Raw genomic sequence first — 23,118 nt, 5'->3', positions numbered from 1 at the left:
TTCGGAGGAGGTCGACTTAAAATACCAATTGCACTACCTCCACTTGTAGGAGTAGTTAGTATCCTTTCGGCTACTTGATGCCCCTTGAGGGCGAATTTGGGTGGTGGATCTCCTACCTTAAGGCCGGGAAAGGATCAATTATTGGCTGTTTCATACTACATATTAGCACTGGTTGAAAAAAAGAGTGCCACTGGATGGGGCGCCTTTAACTTAACAGGATAACTAATTCCTTTGTAACCTCACCTAATCTTTACTTGCAACCACTGATCCTGTGCCTCATGGTGAGGCCTTTATTAAAGTTTTTACAATTGAAAGCAAAGATCTGTTTCTCCGAAAATCGAACATTATTGTCTCCTCGATAGTTTATGCAAGTTATTGACAGTTTGCACTCGCCTTCGTATATGAATTAGCCATAACTCATAGCTTCAACTGCCTGGCACTTCAAGGAACTATGCCTAAATGTTTTACAATTGAAGCATCTCATAGGGGTGTGCGTTTGGCGTACTTTTCCTTGGTAGAACACGATTTCTATCATTAGCGGCACTTTTGGGCAGTGAATGTTAAGTAGTCTGTTCTGCGGTGATGTAGTCTCCACTAGTAAGTTGTCCTGTCTCCGCTTTTCCACCTATATCTCCATTACATATTAATCAGCTAAATCTTTTTTAAACCGTCTAACGTCCTATTGAGAAAGTCCCAGAAAGAAATACTCCACGTGAAGTATCGAAGCGTTTAAAGAAACTCGTTTCCAGATCAGCATCCATAAATTTTATAGTCTCAGGATAGATTTTCCGCTTACATGTAAATAGATCAAATTCACTTTTTGGTTTTCCTACAAACGTTTCTATGAATTGGCACTATTTGAAGGATCATTCATTTGTAAAAGTCGTAGTTTCCCTTAATGCTCAGTATTCTCTTTTCAGTCTAGCCACTGGGTCCTCGTAACTCTCGATATTTATACTCCGATTCTATATGGGTTGAGTGCGCAGGAACGCGTGTATGCTGTGAATGTGTTTGCCAATAATATGTAAAGTATTGAAGAGTAAATGAGTGAGTGTGTGTGTTTGGGAGCTGAAATTCGCTGTGGGTTCACACTCATCAACTACTCTGTGACGTCAAGCCATTACTACCTACTGAGCTTCGATTAGAGAAGGAGACTTTGGGACCTATTCGGCGTTTTATTTATTTTTTTTATTTTATTTTATTTTTGCCTTGGCGTTCGCACTCTAAGCCACGAGTTAGTCAAATAACTGGTGATACCACTCATGGACCACTTCTCGTTTTTTATTTCTATTCCCATGCGACATGGAACTAACGCCAATGGAACTAAACTTTTAAGCGAAATGGTAAAACTTTCGTTTGATCACCACATTCTCTGATACTAATTTATGTTAAGATGAACTCGCAACTTTACAGCCGACTTTTCTCTTTGAACGAACACAGTTTTATCATAATCTAGATTAGAGGTCTTCTAGGTAGGAGCGGAATTCTGGCTATCTATTTCAGGGTATCTTTACCTCTCCACTTAAACTGGAAACTTTCAATTCCTCCTCACATTTTGCAGGGCGAATTTTGATTTTGAAAGAAACAAAAATTGTGTATTCAAATTGAATGTAGTTTAGTACTTCGTATCAACTCCGTGTAAGAAGAAACAGGAAAAGCATTTGGGGTAATCCTTAAATGTTTGGTACATGTCTACGTGTCAAAAATTGTATGAAATAACCCCATTATTCTGTCTACATCCTCCCTGCTCTTACTCTCTAATTAGTTGAATAAAAATTCTTTGAAACATAATTGATAATTCCATGGTTTGCTGACCTCAAAACGTTACTGCTTTTATGACTTAATAAAACTGCAGTTTATAAAAAATTCTAAAGGTGCAACAGATACCATAATTCCTCCAAATTAAATTTTACCGTACAAATTTATTCACCACGCTTTGACCAAGAGCTTCTCTAACTCATAGAACGAGTTTGCAGAGCTTGCTGCAATTGTAGTTGCCACAATAGTCAACTCTACGCAAAATATAAACAACTTTATTTATGAATTATTTAAAAGCTATTAGTTTAAAAAATTGTCATTTAAAAAAAAATGAGGTAGAGGAGCAGCTTCTGAATATAATCTAATTCTAGCCTAAACATTCAGAATACAAAATAATCAAATCAAAGTGGGAATTATTTGTGTAATTATTGGATTTCAGATTGTATCTATAATTGATTAATAATCGTAGCTAATTCAAATTTCTATATTTTCCTTTTTATTAAAAGATCATTCGCTACTATCCACATGAAAATATCAGATGTTATTTTTTTTAGAAATTTTATAACCGGACCCCTAAACTCTTTTAAAAATTTATCAACTTTAAGATCATATAATTCTTTGCTAATTTGCAAAAAAATATTTATAATAACCAAAACGTATTAATTAAATTACCACATTTTTGACTCATTTTGAAAAAAGTTTTTAGGGAATTTATTAAGGTAACCCACTTATATTACCGGTTCTGTGTAAAAGTCGGTTTTTTCGCGGGCTTCTAAGATGAAGTCGGATGGCTTAGTACCTTAGTTGAATTTATTTATGTTATTGAGACGTACGTATAGTATTTGATTTAGTGACTGTGAAATAGTAATATCAACTTAAAGTGCCGATGAGAATAGGGTAAGTCCAATTGTGTACTCTTGAAATAGTAATTCACGCTGATGTTTTACTAATTTCTGAAACGAATATAAAACGGTTGAAGTTATCTTTATCATATAGTGGGACTTGTAAAATAATCGTCCAAAAATGTTTAAATATTCAAGTGATAGAAATTTCTGAGTTTAAAAACTTTATAGGAAAAATATTTTTGACAAATATACGAATTATTCCTTTAGAAAGTTTGTCAAGAAGTGCCCAAGAATTGACATTTTTGCATTCTTTAATGTTTATTGTACAAGTTAACTCTGTAACTTGTTTATTTTGGGATTAAAATCATTTTTAACGGTCACTTTTTACCTTGTTTTCTCCGTGCATGGCTGTTATAAGTAAGAATAAGCCACACACCAATATCATTTAAATTAATATTGTTAGTAATTATTTTTATCGTTCATTGTTTTTGGCGACTCATTAATTGAATAAGAAGAAAAAAATAATGCCAATTTCAGTCCAGATTTTTTATTTTTGCCGAGCTTTCGACCTAGGGATATGTCATCTTCAGGGCTTTTTGACAATGTAATGTTTTATTATATATATAATTATAATAATATTAATTATAAGGTTGGTGTATCTTGTGCCCTGTCTGCTTATGAACTCATAGTTCGACAAAAATAAAAAATGACTGAAATTGGCATTATTTTTTTCTTCCAATTGAATTATTTTTATTTATATTAACGGTTTAATATTTAAATAGGAAGTTCAAAAGTGTGAAGCTATAGTAAAACAAAATTGTTTGATTCTTGAAGTTTTAATCTTTACTTTTAACCACAGGGTTTCTCTTTTACTTATCATTGAGCATGAAGTGCTTTAAATTTTTATCTGATTGGTTTTTGACCTTTATGTTATCTCAGGACAGCTTTTGACCAGTAAATTTCAGGAAAGTCTTGAACTTAATGTGTAAGGGTAAAAGAAGAAGAGTATTTTTATTTTTCTTTGTTGAAGTATTTTAATTCTCTATGATAAAAAAACTATTATGATATACTGTTCCTTGGAAATTGCTTCTACCACCAAGATCTGCACCAGCGACGGCTTTAGGCGGATCATCGTTTTATTTATAAGGATTTTAAATATTCAAGTTTAATAGAAATGAAATCTTCAATTCATGATTTTAAATTCACAATAAGATTAGATAAATGCAAATTTTTTATTCTTGAACCTTAAAAAAAAATAGCAGATAATAATCAAATGTTTTTAAATGAAACATTGTGATTTGCGAAATTACACTGGTTCTGGTCTGTAACATGATTTTTTTTTAGTGTTTCAAACTTAATAAATATCTCTCATATTAATTTTAATATCAGATTTTTGAGAATTTAGAAAAGAAATAAGAGAATATTATACACTATATAGCTCTTAAACCTATAGGGGTCTAGGGAAATTGCAATGTTAAGTTCCTCTCAAATCAATTGACCCATCAAAGAGTATTTATTGTTCCGTGTCCTGTATATTACAAGAGACATTAAAACTTAAGCATGATTAAATATCTAACGCAAAGACAATCGGGTAATCTAAAGTGAGACTCTACAAAGTAGGTTTTTTTCTTTTTTTAAAAGAAGTTTATGTACTAACCAACCGCGATATAAAGTGATCATTCGCAAAAATTTTCTGAGAAAAACTTATTTTTAGAAATCTAGGTATGGTGAGAGTTTGGCTTAAGGTTGATTACCATACATGTTTATGGAACGAAAAAGAAGTCAGCGAGCGCTAATCTCATTCCCAATCATAAAATCTTGCTGTATAATCTTTAATAACATCAATTTCCACTTATATGGCGTATATTATGTACTTCAATTTTCGAAATTGAGTTCTTGAGTGGAAATATACGTATTTTTAAAGAATCCTGATATTTTTTTTTAGAGGTTGGTTCGTTTGTAGTTTCAACGATTTTCTATAAATTTCGGCATTTGTTATTTTGTTTTGAGAAGTGTTTACTCAGACAATCTTATCGCAAAAGTCTGCTTAACTGAATATTTTAAATTTTTCTATGATACTAATTAACTTAGAATCTTCCAGATTCTAAGGAAAATCTTTGGCCCAGTGAAAGAAGGGGAAAGTTACAGAATTAGGAACAATTAGAAAATAGAGATACAAGAGCAGGAGCAAGATTTAGTAGGATGGATTTAAAGGGGAAGATTGAGATGACTAGGTCATTTAGTGAGGATGGAAGGTTCCCGATTTCTCAGGAAAATAATGAATGGGCACCCAGGGGGGGGGGCGAGAAAAATTAGGAAGACCTAGGTTTGGATGGCTGGATGATGAAGAGGAAGACATTAGAAATCTGGAAGTAAAGAGGAGGAGAGGAGGATTTCTCAAAATGGTGATAGTGGAGGCCAATCCTTCGTGAACCGTACAACCAGAGGAGGAGATAGATATCATTAGAAGTCTGGGAGTAAGGACATGGAGGAGGAATGCTTTGGTGGGAGAGGAGTGGGAAATGTGATACAGGAGGCAAAGGTCCTTTCGTAGGCCGAACAGCCAGAGGAGAGAGAGAAACTAATTTACTAGGAATGCTGTTTGTTTTAAGAGTCACTTATGTTATTTAAAATTTTGCTGCTGAGTCCAACTAGACCAATTTGACAAATTGTAAGTGCAATAATTGGAGAGAGAGGAATTCGTTTGTGCTTCTAAGTGGTTTTTACCTCCCTTTACATCAAAGCCTGGAAAATTACCCATTTCGGCCCACAAAACTCAGCCTGGTGGTCTGATCCTCTAATGATTAGAGGATTAGAGTCTAATCCTTACCTATCACAACTTCTCTTTTCGTCATTCTCTTGACAGCCTCTTTACATGTGATATCCTGTAATCTTCTTAAATAAAGTTCAATAGATTAAAACATGTTTTTCAGAAAATATTAAACCAAATTCGTCTTATTTATTTCGAGTAAAAAAAAGAATTAATTTTATTATTATTTCAAATTGAGGAAATATAGCTTGGGTTGGTTTCAAATCATTTACCTTATTCCCGGTGGACACCCATAGATTACATGCATGCAGCACTTGATGTTGCCAGCGTGTCCACATTTATCTACAACGCTACGGAAAACTTTGTAACTTCCTGTACACATAGTCCCTACCCGCATATAAAAAGTATTATGGACTACAACTTAAGTTCTCTTAATTATAGAAAATACAAACACAAAAGGCTAAAGCATATCTTGCTTTAATTAATCTTATGTAGTAAGGTTTTTTTTAAATTTTTTGCCTTAGCATTAAGTTGGACTTGTACCCAATGTAAATGTTGATATGTTGTGGAGAGGATATAGGCATGCAGCCTGAAACCTCCTTTTATATATATTTGTATAAAAAATTTTAAATTGTAAATAAACATTTTCAAATTCAAATTCAATTTACCTTATTGTGAAGACAATACTTTTGCGTTTGTGGAAGGTAGTAATGAATTTTATCTTTCAGAAATAATAAACAATGGATTTTTTAAGCACGTTTAGGGCGTTGAAACAAACTGCTGATGAATTGGAAAGAGAAAGAAATGAACATACTGAGGTAAATAATTAAATCAGATAATATTTCTAAGTGGTCTGTTATTTTTTTAAAAATTTATTTAAGAAGAAAAGTAAAATGAATTGAGTGTACGAAGTTTCTTATTAGTGATTTCTTAAAAAATGCAAAATTGTCAATTTTTTGCTTAGTTTTTTTTTTTGTTACTTAGTTCATGAAAGGATATTGGAATTATGCTGTAAATGAGGTCAAATCATCTAAAAATTTCGATATTAAATGTCTGGATAGCCCAGGAACAAGGAAGAGGAAACTTGCAGAAGAAGTTGCTGAAAATGGTACAGTTATGTTAATTCATTTAAAAGTGATAATTTTCTTCCATTATCAATTTGTTAAAAACTAAATAATTTTTTAAAGGTAATTTAAAGATTATGTTGTGTGTACATTCGGGGTGCATGTGGTGTTGAATTTGTCTATAGTTTATTTGTTCCTAGAAAAGCTATAAATTTGGTAATTTTCAGTATAATTTCTAATTGGAGCTACGATATAGAGACATGATTATTGGAGATATTAAGCTTTGAAAGTATTCTTCACTCGTTTGCCTGTGGCTTACAGTCAGGATTTTATACTTCGAACGTTCTATCGATTTGACTCACTGATGTTAGAAAAAAATAGAATTTACATTTATTCGTTCGATATAACTTGTAGTATCAAGAAACGGCGGAGAAATCCATTTTAATCTCATGTTCTCAAAGCAAAAGGCCACTTGATTCTTAGCTTAGTGCAGCATTGCTTTTGTTACCTTTTTTGGAAACAACAAAGCGCCTAAACGCGCTTACCGATTTCATGAATGGAGTGCCATTCCATTCGGAATTTTGTGCAGATATGCCTTTTGAGGGTCACAACGCTGTACATCGAATGGGAGAAGAGTTAGCCCCTTGTATGTAAGACCCCCTCCAAAAGTATTATTACTAATAACTGTAAAACAGTCCAATTTTGATAAAATTTGGCAGGATAAAAGGGTTAGGGCTCTCATACGTAATATTAAAGCGACGTTCTACTCTTACACCTATTAAAGGAAAGTATGGCAATCGTTTCAAATTATTGACGCATGTACCGATTTTAATGAATGAAGTGTCATTCGAATCGAAATTTTGTATAGATTTGCATTTTAGAAGTCTCGACGCTGTGCCTCTTAAGGAGGGGAGATTGCCCCAAGCAAGTAAGCCCCTCTCTAAAACTTATTACTAATATTTTATAACGCTTAGTCCGATTTTGATAAAATTTAGCATGAAGCAATTAAAGCTTCCCAACGTGACTCTAAAGAGCCATAATCGTCTAACACCAACTAAAGGAAAGTATGCTGTCGTGCACTTTTAAAGTTTAATTTCTCTTTGCCTCTTAGAGACGAGTACCATAAACGTCGTTTAATTTTTCATACTCCTCTTAAAAGGAAGTTCTACAGTCACAGTTTAATTTTGCTATTTACGTACAAATACCTTCCTATTACAATCAAAAGGTTTTCTCAAGAAAATGGTTTTTGAGGATTCTTTGGAAACCGAAACTGTGAACATTCTTTAAAATGATCTCTCCATGTAAATAGTTAACCTTTATCCTTAACTTTTTAAACTGTAAGCTTTTCAGCTTTTCGTATTCTTCAGATTTCAATGATTTCTTTACCGAATCGAAGAGAAAAGTTAGTTCTTTAACTGATACAAATTGCAATGTTTTAGTGATAATAGTTAATGAGATATAGAATGTTAAATTAGGGTGATTTTTAAATTCCTCACATTTCAAACCTCTATATCTCTCTTCATGTTGTTCAGATTTAATGAATTCTTTACCCCATTGTAGGGAAAAGTTAGTTCTATAGCATGAATTGCAATGTTTTAGTGATAATAGGTTTGGGACATAGGTTACATTTGGCTGGTTTTAAAGTCGGTCAAATTTCAAACCTTTATATCCATCTTCCTATTTTTCAGATTTTAATTAATTCTTTACCGAATTGTAGAGAAACGTTGGCTCTATTACTGGTATAAATTGCAATTTTCTAGTTATAATAGGTAATTAAATATACAGGGTGTATACGGAGGAGTGGTCGAAACTTCGGGAGGTGATTCAGCAGCTCAAATGCAACAAAAAATATTCTCTTCACTTTGGCCCGATTCTCAATAGTGTCCAAGATATTTGCATTTTTAACTTTTCCGTCGATATTCGCGTTTTCCACCATAAAAACGGCCGTAACTTTTCTATCCTTTGTCCTACAACAAATCTGCTTATTCCAAACGAAAGAGCATTAAATTTCCTATAAATTTGCCCAATTCAGAGCCTCAAAACGTTTCTTATAACAATGAAATTTTTACTTTAATGTCTAAAAAATTTGATCTCGAAGATTTTTGTTTAACAATTTTGGTTTAACCGTTAATTTTTATCCAGTGGAATATCAATTGGGTCATCTTGAGTACTGACTTAACTTTTTCACTCTAGTCTTTTTAACACTAGAGCGATGGCCGAGAAAGTGAAAAATAATTTTGCTACAAGTTAATTGAAAATATTTTACCCTTTAGCCAATTTAAATTAAATAATTGGCTATTTCCTCAAATTTCTTTGTTCGACACTGGTTTTGCGACATTATGAGACCAACAACACAAATTAATTTTGAAAATAGAGAGATATTGTTCAGTAACTCTGACTATGTAATATAATTTTATCACAATTGACTTTCAGATATCTAATTTGATTTAACTAATGACGGGTAAACTTTTTTTTTTTTTTTTTTTTTTTTTTAAATGAATATTGTATTTTTTTAATATTTTAGGAAATCAAAGGCAAGGGGCTACATTAAGGAAAGGACGAAGTGCTGCAAAGGTAATATTAATTTAAATTACCATAATTTGGAAATGATTTGCTTACAAATACTGTTAAACCGTTCGCCGTTATCAGCAATTTTTATTAATCGTACATTTTAGCTCTAGAGACTTAAACTTTTTTTCAATAATGAACTTTTATTAACAAAGGCTTTTCATGTTTAAGCTTATTATTTAATTACATGAATTGTTTTAACATTTCAGAGAGTTCTTGAAGTTACCGAGAATTTCAATGATTTGCAAGCGCAGGTTAAACAAAAGCGAACAACAAAAGGAAGAAATAAAAAAAAAAATTTAAATACTGAGGAAACATTAGAACACACTTCAAAAACCCAGGAAGCACGTACTGAAGGTAAAATAGCCCTTAAATTTTACAAGTTTTCAATTTTTTTTATATTTTTTTATTAAAGTAATTTCGCCCACATTGAACTTCTTTCATGTGACTGATTTCATTATAGAAACAAATATTTTATATGGACCTCTGGCGAGATGTTTCATTTCCCAAAATATATTTGTATTTAAACGTTGATTTCTCCTCTTTATAGTTAGCTGTTACTGGATCTGGTGCCGTTTTTATTTTAATGATTTAAGGCGCGTCAACATCTAAGGTTATTGGCGCCCGGAGCTTTTTTTCAGTGCACTACCGACCTCCGGACAGTGAGCTGTAAGAAGCTCCTAGAAAGAGAAAAGAGAAAATAAGGGTCAGCAGCTGGATTCGAACCCGGGACCTCCGCGTGGGAATCCAATACTCTAACCGCATAGCTAATCCCTTCCCTTTTTATTATTATTTTTATTATTCGTGAAATACATAACCATTCTTCAATTATGAGAAAGTTATCTAATTTATTTAATAGACGGAAAATGGGCTCTAACTTTGTAAATAAGTTATTCTTCGACAAGCTAAATAATTTTTCTTCAGCTGTTTTGAAAATGTGAAATTAACCTGGGATATTACTTATTTATTGATAATAAAATTACAGAGGGAAGGGATTAGCTATGCGGTTAGCGTACTGGACTCCCTCGCGGAGGTCCCGGGTTCGAATCCAGCTGCTGACCCTTAGATTTTCTCTTCCTAGGAGCTTCTTACAGCTCACCATCCAATGATGGACAGTGTTGTCTGTAACGAGAGAACACTGCCCGGAGGCCGGCAGTGCACTGAAAAAAGCTCAGGGCGCCAATAACCTTAGATATTGACGCGCCTCAAATAAAAAATAAATAAATAAATAAAAATAAAATTACAGGCGCTAATGACCCTAGACGTCGATGCGCCGGCAAAAAAAAAAAAAAAAATCCAGAAATTGCTTACTGTGTGGTTACCGTACACCAGCTTGGTTGGGTGAATAATCGAAGTTGTTAAATGTAATTAATAACTCAGATTAAGTTTGCAATTTGGAATAACTCTGCTACTTCTTCACTTTTCACACCATCATAAAGTATGGCATTTCATACTACTTCATGATTCTTCCAACCACCCGCTTCCACTTCGGAGAGCCACCTTTCTTCACCTCACATGCAACTGCATGTACAAAAGCAAACTTGCTTTTGAAACCCATGGAGTGTAGCTTATGGAAGAAAATTTAATTAAAATTAAAACAATTCTTTATTAAACTCTCCTTACGAATAATTTCGTATGAGTACTTTTAAACACAAAAAAAATAGGTTGAGTTTGATTTTTGCTAATATTTTGACAATAAAGTCAATAATGGTAAAAGTTTATGTAGTACATAAAAAATTCATTACTTAGTTATCAATAAATATTATTTACAGAATATACAATAGATTCACTGCTAAATTTTTCTAATAGATAATAGAATTATATGTACAAAATAACTACATATATATATTCAAACATAGAGAGATATCAATTCAATGTTATGGTAAAATCAGTAATAATGTTCATTAAACCTAATTAGACTTAATGTTTCTTACTCATGATTTGAATAAACGAAATAAAAGCAAATTGGGTTCAAACTCACAGCCGGTAAACATCACCTGATTGAACGGTGCGATCCATCCTGTGAAAAGCCCAGTCGAGAAGTAGTTCTAATTAAATATCTTCTCAAATCAACATGAGCTTAGGTGTAAAGACAGAATAGGTTCTTTTACTTTAATGTTGTACAAAATGCGATCTCTTGCCAAATGGCAGTACTATCTATATTCACCATAATTTCAGGCAACTTCCCCAGCTACTAGAAGTTGTTCAAATATCTTACGTAGTAATTATTTCATTAATGAAATGCCTTTAACGAAAAATAACATATGTAACGCTAGTGTGTTCTTGAAAGCTAGATATTAGTTTTTTTGACTGTTATTGAACCAATAATTTGTACTTAAGCAATATTTAGTTTATTAAATGTAAATGTTAAATATTAAAAATCCTATAGTTGCAGAAAATAACGTCCCAGATTCCAAATCTGCAAATAACACCTCTGAGAAGAGAGGTGAAAAATTTGAGGGACAAAGATTTGAAGAACAAAAAAATCAAACGTTCGCCGTAGAGAAGAAAACAGTTTCTCCTGAATTTGGTAAGAATGAGGCAGTAATTACACCGAAATATACGGAGCAGCTAGGTAATGATTCGGATATTAAAGACAATGTTGACAATAATAAGACCGTAACATCATCTAGTGCTGTAGATATATTTGATGAAAACGATAATTCTAAGACTATCGTCAATGATAATTCTGGGGATAGTGATAAGGAAGAAAGTAACAAGTTAAAAATGAATGCAGTTGTATTATTAAAACGAATTAATTTAAAAACAGGAATGGATGAAATTCAAAAATCACAGCCAGCAGGCCTCACAGATGGAACTGCGAATTCAGAAGATTTAAAACAGATAAATGAGTTCAATGATCTTATTTCTAATGAGAAGACAATTTGGGTTTCAAATGATCAAAATCGTATTCCGGTATCTACAGAAGATATACTTAGTGGCGAAAATGAAACTGAAAATGTTGAAAATGAAGTTGCCAAAACTTCAGATAAAATTACTTCAAAAACTTCTAGTGAGCGATGGGTAGAAGAATTAATGACGAGAAATGACAATAAAGAAAACAATGTTACTCCAGAAGTTCCATGTTCTGAAGAAAAGGAAAATTTGGAGGAAGAAGGAAAAGAAAAAGAAATCATTAAGTAAGAACTATTCGTAAATTTATTAGCTGTGGAATTTAATAAACTATTTCCTGAAATGTGTGAATATAAATACTAAAAATTTGTTTTAAATTATATTTTAGGAAAGGCAAACCCAATCCTCAGTCCGAACCTAGTGTTCCTGTACGGTCACGAGTAAAAGAAATGGCGCAATTGTGGGAAAATGAAGGAAATAAGTGTGTAAGTATTTTAAAGCATCTTTTTAAATTATATTGTATTAGCAATATTTTAAATTACTTTTGGAGAAACCAGAGCTTGAGGTTCGCTCCCAAAAATTTATAATTAAAATATTTAAAAAATGCTACAGGACTGAAAGCTTCTTGAATCATTAATTTTTTCTGTTGATAGATGATATATAATCAGAAATTGTATCAAAATAACAGTTTAGGGCGAAACCCGAATGCGCTCCAAGTGGTTATCGTAGTGGATTCCCATACTGAGATCCCAGCTACTGGCCATTGATTTTTTTTTTTTTTTTTTTTTTTTTTTTTAAATCCCTAGGGGAGCTACTTACAGCTAACTGTTTGGTGGTAGACAGTGTTTTCTGAAATATGAAAACGAACAGTATCCGGAGACGGCAGTGCACTGAAAAGAGCTCCGAGCGCCAATAACCTCATATATTGGCTTGGCGTCATGAATTGGGGGGAAAAAAACTGTAGTACTTAGTGGTTCAGCAAAAAAGGAATACAAAAAAGTACGTTACTATTGGAAGAAGTAGAATAAAAGAAATTGGACGTAATATCTACCAGCCGAATGCGTGTTGTCCAGACGTGTACCTGTACATTCATAAGTTAAGGAAGTGGCGCAAATATTTTATTTATAGTTTTATTTATTTATTTTTAAATATAATTAATTTTGTCATTTATATGTACAATTTCGCTTTCGATCTCTTACGAAATGTTTCAAACTTTTGAATTTCCAAGATTGTTGTAATAGAAAAACATGATTAAGCAACATGATAATTATGTGAACATATTTCAGGCATCTCTTTCCAAAAATCGGCGATTAGTGAAATCAAAAAAACTTATTCACGGCAGCGAAGATTTTAAAGAGGTTAGTATTACTTACATTTAATTATTTTACTGTAATGAATTTCGTGGTGATACTTTTTTGTAAAATTTATAACAGCAACAATTGTTGCAACAAGTGATTCATTATAACACAATATCGGATACTTGAGTGTAAAAGGCCCCCAGTGGTGTGACTCCGTTTTCCAAAACATTAGTTACACTGCTCTCATGATAAGAGTAGATCGGAGGCCATCTCTGAATCATGGAAAGTTGGAGAAAGATGGGTGTTTGATTGAAGTATTAGGATGAGCTGCTGTAAAGGAGTAAAATTTTTGAAAACGAGTTATCGCAAGATCGTTGACGAAGGGATTTTGAGGTCATTTACGAATTTTAGTTCAAAGCGAAATATTTTAGTAGCTGTTGCTGCCCTCCTAACTAAATTTTAATTTTCATTATCAGTGCAAAAATAATAATTACAAATATCAATTTAAAAGCAATTTTCGAAAAGAACTTCGATTTAAATCCTAATACCTGGGTATGACGATTTTTTTTTTATCACTTTGTCATTTTTGTTGTGTATTTGATGTCTAAACAGAATCTCTACAGGAAATGCTACGTATTTCCGAACGTATTTTTCTTTTTTTGAGATTTCCTAAAACGATTTTCTTTGAACTATGTATACACATTGTACTCTTTGTTTTTGAAAAACTTCTGTTTTTAGGAAAATTTGTTTAAAAATTTGTAAACAACAGTTGACTTCCCTCTAAAATATCATTTCAGTATAATGTACAGTTCTGCGTATTTTATATTCTAAGGAGAATTAAGTGGGCATCTAAAATTCTGATTTTGAAGAAAATGCAAAAACGGAAAACACTAGTATTGTGCAAGGATTTTTCATATACCTCATGATTTTTAGTGAACTACGTATATTGATCAAACTCTTTTAGTCGAATTATTTTTCTGGAAAAATTCGTTTTAGGGCATTCTGAGGTAGATTAAAAGTGTGATTTCGGTATAATGAGTAGTTTTATAATTTCGATAAAGTAAGTGAAAATTATATATGCTTTGAAATTCGTATGTTGAAAGAAGATTAGGATTTGAAAGTTAGAATAATATAAGAATTTATACTTCATTACTAAATGTTAACGTTCATTACTAAATTATTAAATGTTTACGTTAAATATGTAATTAACAGTACAATTAATTATAAGGATTCATGGTAAAGAAGGTGAAAAACTGGATCAAGTGAATTTCAGAATTATTTAAATAAATGCTTGCTAAATTGTAGTCTAAAAAAATATAAGAAGAAATAGCTAGCGAGAGTGAGAAAATAATATTGAATCTGTGGTTATTGTACATTATCCATATTTAGACATATAATCGTCTAATAACAGAAAAATATTTCGTTCAGATGTTATTTGAATATTTTTGTGAATTTGTCTCCTTTGTTTGTCATTTTCAATATGTACATATTATATTTTAAATTTGTTTTTATTTTTTGAAAGTTTTCAAAACGTATTTTTTAAGCTAATTTTTCTGAAAGCGAGTTATTACTTTACTTGAATTCCGTGCTATTAATGCCTAAAAGAGTATTGACTGCAATACATAGCATACTTTCCATAAAGTGTGTCCTATGTATTCGCACATATTTAGTTGTTACAATCAATTAAAAATATTTCGTTTCATTACTGTAGAACGCAACTCCTATAGCCCGTAAAGTCGCCAGAGGACTTGTCTCTTCTGAAAGCAAAGCACTAAAGGTTAAACCTTTGTCAAACAGAAACAGAATGTACACACCTATTCGTGGAAAACAGCTGGGTAGTGTAAGTATTGTTTTTGTTTGTTTTTTTTATTTTAATTTCAGAAAAAAATTGGGTTTTACATGAATATGTATTTCTTTTTGTATTGCAAAAAAAAAAGTGAAATTGTTTGTCGGACTATTCTCATTTCGTGCAATTCTCCTATTAAAAAAAATCAATATTTCTTTAAATATCTTTTATTTGCTAAATGAATCTTTTTTGTGTACAGATGACTTACGGTTTTTGTTTAAGGAACTTTTGCTGAAGATTTGGCTTTTTTTTTCCTTTAGGGCGCGTCAACATCTGAGTTATTTGTTTTGCTTTCTTAAGGGTAGAGTTCAGAATTTTTAAGAATGGAAGTTGCCCCCGCGTACTCCTTGTACGTAGCCTTGATGATTTCAAGTAGACTTGAAGTTTTTTCCTTCTTAGCATTTGTTTGATTTCTTTATTTATGAAAGTATTAAGTTTCCACACATTTTCTTTTCACCTTTATGTATCATTTTGAAGAATTTAATCTACAACCTAAAGCAGTCTATTTTTTTCGACAAAAAGATTACTTGGAAACCTTTTTCCTTCATTAACTAAAAATTCGAAATTAGATCTTAATTAAATTCTTCTCTAGAGCCCAATCTTTCATGTAATTTCAAGACCAAAATAGTTTACTAAAATAGAAATAATTTTTAAGGTATCCTTTCTTGAATGAGTGGCAAGTGAGGTAATCGCCATGAAGGCAAAAAAAAATACTTTTGCACTTTTTACTTTTTTTTGTGTGAAGAGATTCACATTTACGGTTAATTGATTGATTGCGTTCCAATGTGGAATTTTTGTAACAAATTTCTTTTTTTGTCTTTCTTTCTTTGGTCCACATTATATGAAATGAATTTTTCTGAAACAAGTTTCAATCAACAGTTATACACTTTCATTACATTACAGACTGATTAAAGGTTAATGTATTAAGTTTAGGGAGTCAGCTGGAGTGGTTTTAGTGAAATTGTAGAAATGTCAGTGATAGATTCGTTCATTACACTGAAATGGCACCTTAGAAGGAAGTTAACAGGAGTTAAAGCAGGAGTTTTTTCCGCCTCTTTCTGAGACTGGGAAGGAGGGATTGATAGGAGGAAGGATTACGGTTTTTTAAATTTATCTGGGGAATCTTCCAATGGAATAGGAAATAAGTGTTGCGAAGAATTTAGTTGAAAATATAAGTAATAGATATAGTGGCATTTTGATTAATAATAAAAGTAATAAATAGTTAATAAATTATTACAATAATAATAATTACAGTAATTAATTACAGTAATTACAGTGCATAGATTCAAATTTGAACAGTTCAACTACAAATCCGATAAATTATTAGATTTAAAAGTAGCCTAAGATAAAATTTTCCAAATAAGAGTTTTCGATCTACGACTAAGCAATCTTTACCAATTTTAAGGAATTCTTTGGAGCCGTTTTCGGGAAAAATCGCAAAAAATTACTGAAAACTGATACAGTAGTGTGGCAGCTCCGGTAGATCTATTTTATCTAAATTCGTCGTTACAGACTAATCCCTGGTGACATTTAAACGAAATATACTTCATCTATCTGCTTTTTCCTTTTTCATCTATCCGCGATTTTCCATTTTTAGAATCAGAGGCAGTCCTACGAAAGACCACGTGCAAACAAAAAAAAACCTTTTTTCTTAATCAAGTGACCTCGAAATTCCGGAGATCACTCAAAATTGAAAATCTCCAGTATTTCAATGCTTTCTCCTTAAGTTTAGATAAGAAACTTCGTTCATAAACATACTCTATATTCTAACAAGACACTAGGACAGCAAGAAGAAAGCAGTGGTGGTGTCTACAGTACGGTGTGTTGTTGATTAGAAAAGTCAAAGAACCTGAATTTGATTTGATAATTTGGTAGGATATCAAGCGGTTCTGTGATTCTAAGGAGTCTTCAAAGCAGGAGTTTTTCCAGCCTCTTTCTGAGACTGGGAAGGAGGGACTGATAGGAGGAAGGATTACGAACTGTTTTTTAAATTTATCTGGTTATCATTTCATTTCCAACGGAATAGGAAATATGTGTTGCGAAGAATTTAATTGAAAATATAAGTAATGGATACAGTGGCATTTTGATTAATAGTAAAAGTAATAAATAATTAATAAATTTTAACAGTGGAATAGATTCAAATTTGAACAGTTCAACTACAAATCCGATAAATTATTGGATTTAATTAAATCTATTGTAAAAATCTCAAAATATCTCTACGTAAAGCAGTAAGATTTATTTATTTAAAATACTAGTATATTTGCACAAAAATTGGAAAAATTTAATTGCAGGCTGTAAAAGTGGTGCCATTAAAGGCCACTAATAAATCTTCAGTCGTGGATGAGCAGAAAAGGCGTGAAGAGGAAATAAGGAAAAGGAAGCAGAAGGAAGAGGAAGCGTCTAAAAAAAAGGTGGAACTAATTAAAGCTAGAACTGAAGAATTAAAAAGGTTAATTTTTAAAATAAAATTATTTTTTGTGTGAGTTATTTTGATTAATCATTAAGAAAGATATTTATTCTTCATTAAAGGATAAGGGAATATAAAATTCAAAAAGTATTCGCAACAAGAGAAGCCGTTGAAAAAGAAAAATTAGAGAATCTAGCGAAATGTGAGAAGGAAAAAGAAGAAAAGGAGAAGATTATGAGAGCAGAAATTGAAAAACTCAAAGAAGAGCAATTGAAGAAAAAAAAATTGATTAATATGCAAAAAGCGCAAGAAGCCGAAGAAAGGAGGCTCAGAGAAGAGAATGCAAGATTGGCCCGATTGAGAGAACAGGTAAATTGAGCAAATATTGAACTCATACTTTAATAACTCTTTCTATTGAACTGTCGCTATTGCAAAACTGCCTTCTCGGTATTGAAATAATCACGATAATACTATGTTCTGCATTGGTTTCCAGTTAAAAATTTAGTTATTAATAAATTTAGTTAAATTGTATGAGGTGATTACGGTTGTGAATGTGGCATGTATAATCGAAAGAAATACGCCGTACGCTGTAAGCGCTATAATGTTTCTTAGATTTTTCCTGCTCCAATTGATGATCTCGAATGAATCTTTAGCCTTTACATTCTTTATAAATCTCTCTGGGCGCAAGAGTTAAGTTGGCGCCACCACTTCTCCAGTTTTTGTTATTCCCATGCTATAACTCTGGTAGCTTAGAGGCTGTCAGAAATTGGCAACACAGGTTCTGGGCTTTCGAAGATTGAGAGGAGTCAACCTTCGCCAGCTCGACTCTTTTTTCAATACCCTGAATTCCTTGATACCTCAAAATCAGAAAAGCCTCAGTTATTTCTTTCGACTTAGTTCTTCTTCATTCTTTTTTTGAAACTCAGATTTATCTAATGCCGTCAAAGTAGTCTGACTGTCTGAGAAAATTCTTATTTGTTCTCTAATTGCTTCCTGTGATCTCTGCATGAAAAACAGGAGTCAGACGCCCGTGCGGTAGGCTAGTTTTTACATCCTTAAGTTAAACTACTCACCGGATCTGTGAGACCTGAGATTTTTTGCCTTAGTTATCTGTTAAGCTGACTCAGTACTGTCTCTTGGTGGTTAAAGATACTAACCATGCCGCATGAAAGAATGACTCGTATCTGTTATGAAGCGCTCATGGCAAACATTGACAAAGTGAGCATTACATTTAATTGGGTCACATATTTGCGAAAATGGTTTATGGTTATTGGTGCAGAAAATGTATTTGTATTTATTAGGTTTGTTTATATTTATCCCTTATTTCAAATTCTATTTTCTACTGAGTAGAAACTATGAGAGGTGCAATTATTATTATTATTATTTTTTTTTTTTTTGGCGCATCAACAGCTGAGGTCAATATTATTATTTTTTTTTTTTTTTTTTTTTTTTTTTTTTTTTTTTTTTTTTTTTTTTTTTTTGGCGCATCAACAGCTGAGGTCATTAGCGCCCGGAGCTTTTTCCAGTGCACTGCCGGCCTCCGGACAGTGTTCTCTCGTTACAGACAACACTGTCCATCACCGGACAGTGAGCTGTAAGAAGCTCCTAGGAAGAGAAAATCTAAGGGTCAGCTGCTGGATTCGAACCCGGGACCTCCGCGTGGGAGTCCAGTATGCTAACCTCATAGCTAATCCCTTCCCTAAATTATTATTATTATTATTATGATTTTTTTTTTTTTTTTTGCGCATCAACAGCTTATTTTTTTTTTTTTTGCGCATCAACAGCTGAGGTCATTAGCGCCCGGAGCTTTTTTCCAGTGCACTGCCGGCCTCCGGACAGTGTTTTCTCGTTACAGACAACACTGTCCATCACCGGACAGTGAGCAGTAAGAAGCTCCAGGAAGAGAAAATCTAAGGGTCAGCAGCTGGATTCGAACCCGGGACCTCCGCGTGGGAGTCCAGTATGCTGACCTCATAGCTAATCCCTTCCCTATCAACAACAGCTTATTATTATTATTATTATTATTATTATTATTATTCAGTTTGTGTTTATTTTACAAAACAGTAATTTTCCTTTATTTTAAGATGAAAAGATTTTAGATATTGTTATTCTAAGTGATTCTGTAAATGTTTGTATTGGTCAACTCCCTTGATACAAATTATATTTTTAAGCAAGAAAATAAATAAATAAAAGTTATTGACTCAGTATCTGTCAACTGTTCAGATTTTGATTCGCTCAGTTTCCCATTCTCAGGTCTTAATGATGTAATAGTAATCATAGTAATGTATAGTAGGAATAGTAATTATATTCATAACCTCTGTGCGCTTAGTCTAAAACTTTAAAACTACTCGCTTTACTATTCGATTTGAAATATGACTTCGTAGCTTCTTCAACCTGATAGACCATAACCAACTGTGACAATTAAAGCAACATCTCCAAAGCTGCTATAGATATGGTCGTCATGGCTCCCGAAATCGTTAGACATATAAAATATTTGCAAGTTTCGAGAAGTTTATTGTTACTCTGTACTAATACTCTAGACCTCAACAGTTGCATAGATGATCCTTAGCTTAATTACTGTCCTTATTAGCCAATTCATTACACTCGACCTAAGTTTTCAAGTATTCCAGATTTTACTTAAGTAGCAAAATATAAATTTTTTAAAGAGAATATTTAGTTATTGAAACCAAATTAATAATAATAAGTTTTGGGCTAATAACCTAGAAGTTTATGCAGAAGTTTTTGTCCTTTATCAAGAGAATTACAAAAAATGTTTGCTGGGAGTGATGCGATGGTAATTCTTCAGTGATATCTTAACATCAAACAGTTAGACTTGGCAAACTTGTGCATCTATGCTAATAAACGCTTGTTTTTCTTCCATAGGAAGAAGAACAAAAGAGACAGGCAGAAATTAAACTGAAACAACAAGAAGAAGCAGAAAAATTATTGCAACAGCGGAAACATGAAGAAGAAATGAGGTATTGTAAAAAAAAGTTGGGTGTGTATTAACAAGATTTTCTTAAAAACGTAAAGTTGCAGGAAACTCGAAACCTTTAGCTTTGACATATTTAACACTTTATATATTAAGTTTTTATAAAAATCTTCCATCCAAATCTTTCAAAGCAATATTTTGCTTAACTGATTTTTTTCTCGAAAATACTTCAAAGATTTCCTTATACTCAGTATGTTTATACGTAGTACGAGTATATTGCAAATACTCGTTAAGGCCTACCTCTTTTACCCTGGAATATGGATTTTTGGGTGTGACATGGAAGTGCAACAATAGGCTCCTCTCTCTTAGAGTGTACATTAGAACAATGCATTTTTTTATTCAAATGCAATTCGTTTTTTTTAAACAATCACTTTTACTTGAAACTTCATCCAGTGAATATGGATTTTTGGAGGTTCCCTGGGAATGAATTCACTGGCGCCCATCTCTAGAGTGAAACCTCAGAATAATGCACGAATGCCATTTGTTTGGCAACCATCACTTACTATTATACCATTTGATACAATCAAAATACTGAATATAGACTGTTTTGGAGAGGCGATAGAAACATATTACTTGAAATCATTCGAATTTGACAATGGCGCAGTTAAAAGTGAGCAATGAAACTACCAAGTTTACCGACCTAGTAGTAAATACATTGCAAGCCAAGCTGTTAACTGAACACGACTAATAAAATCAAGTAGTAGTAGAAAGTTTTTCTATTTGAATTGCAATAATTGGAGTAATAATAGAAATTCATGTTGGGGTTAAAACCAAATCTTTTACTCCTTTATTTTTAATGAAATATTTCAATACATGTGAATTACAAACATATAAACGTTTGTTTTTTGTTCCATAAGTGCAACGTACTGTGCTTGTTACTTTTTCTGAGTATCATAATTGTTATAATAATAATAATAAAGTTTTATAAACACCCTAATTGTTGTATAAATATATAATGTATTATATATATATATATATATATATATATATATATATATATATATATATATATATATATATATTTTTATTATTATTATTTTTTTTTTAGAGCTAAAGAAGCTTCAAAAAATCGTAAACCTGTTGTTGAGAAGCCTGTAAATGCTAAAAATAATCAGGTAAGTGTTTTTCATGTTTTTTGCCATTAATTACTTGCTCCAAATACTAAAAGATACTACTTACATTAAAGAAATTATAGCTTCAAACTTTATCTGTGATTTCTTTACGAAGTACTTAACAGGTTTCCTCTTAAAGGGGTATAAAAGTTTCTTTTTATCGTAAATCAGTTTTAGCTTTTACTTTTTTTTACATTATTTAGCGTATTATTATTATTATTATTATTTATAATGATTTTCTCTTCCTAGGAGCTTCTTAAGAGGATCTGTAACGAGTAAAATATGTGTCAACATGAACCACAGCTTTCTTGTTGAAAAATTAATTTTAATTTACTAAATGCATTCCATTTTGTTATAGTCGTGTTTATCACGAGGTGATTGCAATAATATTTTTTGTGGCATTAATCTTCATTTTTTTTACTGAAGAATGAAGACTCTAATTCTTATGAGATAACGCCTCACAAAATTGAAAGAGAACCAATGCCTTTAAAAGATGAAGAAAACTATGAGATAGATGATTTAAGAATTGAAGATTCAGAAGATGAAGAAAATCCTCGGAAAGTGATTCCCAAATGGGCTCGAAGTAAGTTTTTATGTACCCTTAATAACTATTATCCCAATCATTTTAATGCTGTATGTTAATATATTTCATAATATTTTCAGAATCAGAAAGGAAACATGGCTTGACCGTTCAAAATTATGTTGATCGTAAGCTCATGTCTCAGTATTTCGTTTGCCCAAGCAGGAACCCTGATTTAAAAGTATTCTTTGGAAAGTATACCCGATATAGGGTTCGAACTTCCAGTGCTGTATGGAGATCTCCACCTGGTATCGTTTAATAAAATAAATAAATAAATAAAAATAAAAACAAACAAAGAGAAATAATTCAAATATAAGAACGGATTTTAATAATTTTTTATTTTTTAATAGTATGTGATATTTATGTATTGAATGTATTAAAACTCCGTTTTTTAACTAAATATTCATCTTTGAACAATATTGTAAAAATTAAAGTACGCACTTTGAAGCTAAAAAATGCCCTGTTTTAAAAAAATGATTTAATAATTCACATGTAAATTTTATTAGTAAATTATAATATTTTTTTTATATATATAGACATAATTAAATTAATTTTTATTGTTGTATTATTTAAAAAGTTATGTTATGTATCTCACAGACTAGGGCAACCATTGAAAACTAATTATAAAACCATAACGGTAAGACTGGAAAAAATTGAATGAAGCTTGATCTAATTCATTTGTTGTACTTCGGAACATTATCTTAATGATTAAATTTTTATCTAATAGTTTATCTTGAAAGAAATGGCTGCAAAACTTTTAAATTTAATTTCTTTCCTGTAATGAAATTCTGTTGGTCGTCATCTAATTTTCACTTTTATTTGTACGACAGAACAAATTGTCATATCTATATGTAATTATACAATTTCGTAATGATTTCATTAGATTTATAAAAAAACATGTGGTTGCAAGGGTCAAAACTTTGTAGCATTATTTTTTGGAATTTATAATTTTAATGTGAGCTTGTATCTTCGTTGTATGTACATATTTTTTAAATTTTACAGTATATTCAGTTAGCTCCGTAGCT

The 23,118-nt window shown here is 31.8% G+C and overlaps 1 protein-coding gene across 4 annotated transcripts; it reads left to right on the top strand.

Moving 5' to 3' along the window:
* Nucleotides 1–2,350: 2,350 nt before the first annotated feature.
* On the top strand, nt 2,351–22,529 carry LOC141457766 (uncharacterized). Of its 4 annotated transcripts, XM_074135032.1 has the most exons (16): nt 2,517–2,655; nt 6,102–6,191; nt 6,358–6,481; nt 8,962–9,011; nt 9,215–9,362; nt 11,395–11,535; nt 11,776–12,145; nt 12,247–12,343; nt 13,145–13,216; nt 14,868–14,996; nt 17,294–17,451; nt 17,532–17,778; nt 20,293–20,387; nt 21,450–21,516; nt 21,940–22,096; nt 22,177–22,529. In XM_074135032.1, exons 2-16 carry the CDS (start codon nt 6,114–6,116, stop codon nt 22,350–22,352), a joined length of 2,109 nt encoding a protein of 702 aa, XP_073991133.1. In that variant the 5' UTR covers nt 2,517–2,655; nt 6,102–6,113; the 3' UTR covers nt 22,353–22,529. The 4 variants fall into 4 exon arrangements, with proteins under 4 accessions (XP_073991124.1, XP_073991133.1, XP_073991116.1 ...); XM_074135023.1 differs by lacking the exon at nt 2,517–2,655 and adding an exon at nt 2,351–2,477 and having other exon boundaries at nt 11,395–12,145; XM_074135015.1 differs by having other exon boundaries at nt 11,395–12,145.
* The last annotated feature ends 589 nt before the right edge of the window (nt 22,530–23,118 follow it).

This window comes from Rhodnius prolixus, unplaced genomic scaffold (genome assembly GCF_049639745.1).
Source record: "Rhodnius prolixus isolate KJV_2025 unplaced genomic scaffold, Rpr scaffold_1, whole genome shotgun sequence".
In the NCBI taxonomy this organism is placed as follows: domain Eukaryota; kingdom Metazoa; phylum Arthropoda; class Insecta; order Hemiptera; family Reduviidae; genus Rhodnius; species Rhodnius prolixus.
Note: the sequence above shows the minus strand (reverse complement) of the source record. Positions and strands in the feature narration are given on the sequence as shown.

What these genes read in the sequence shown, in the direction of transcription:
- LOC141457766 (XM_074135023.1), top strand. Translation starts at nt 6,114, where the DNA reads ATGGATTTTTTAAGCACGTTTAGGGCGTTGAAACAAACTGCTGATGAA. An exon ending in AAGGACGAAGTGCTGCAAAG is followed by an intron (nt 9,012 to 9,214) that starts GTAATATTAATT and finishes TTAACATTTCAG; the next exon opens with AGAGTTCTTGAAGTTACCGA. An exon ending in AAACATGAAGAAGAAATGAG is followed by an intron (nt 20,388 to 21,449) that starts GTATTGTAAAAA and finishes TTTTTTTTTTAG; the next exon opens with AGCTAAAGAAGCTTCAAAAA.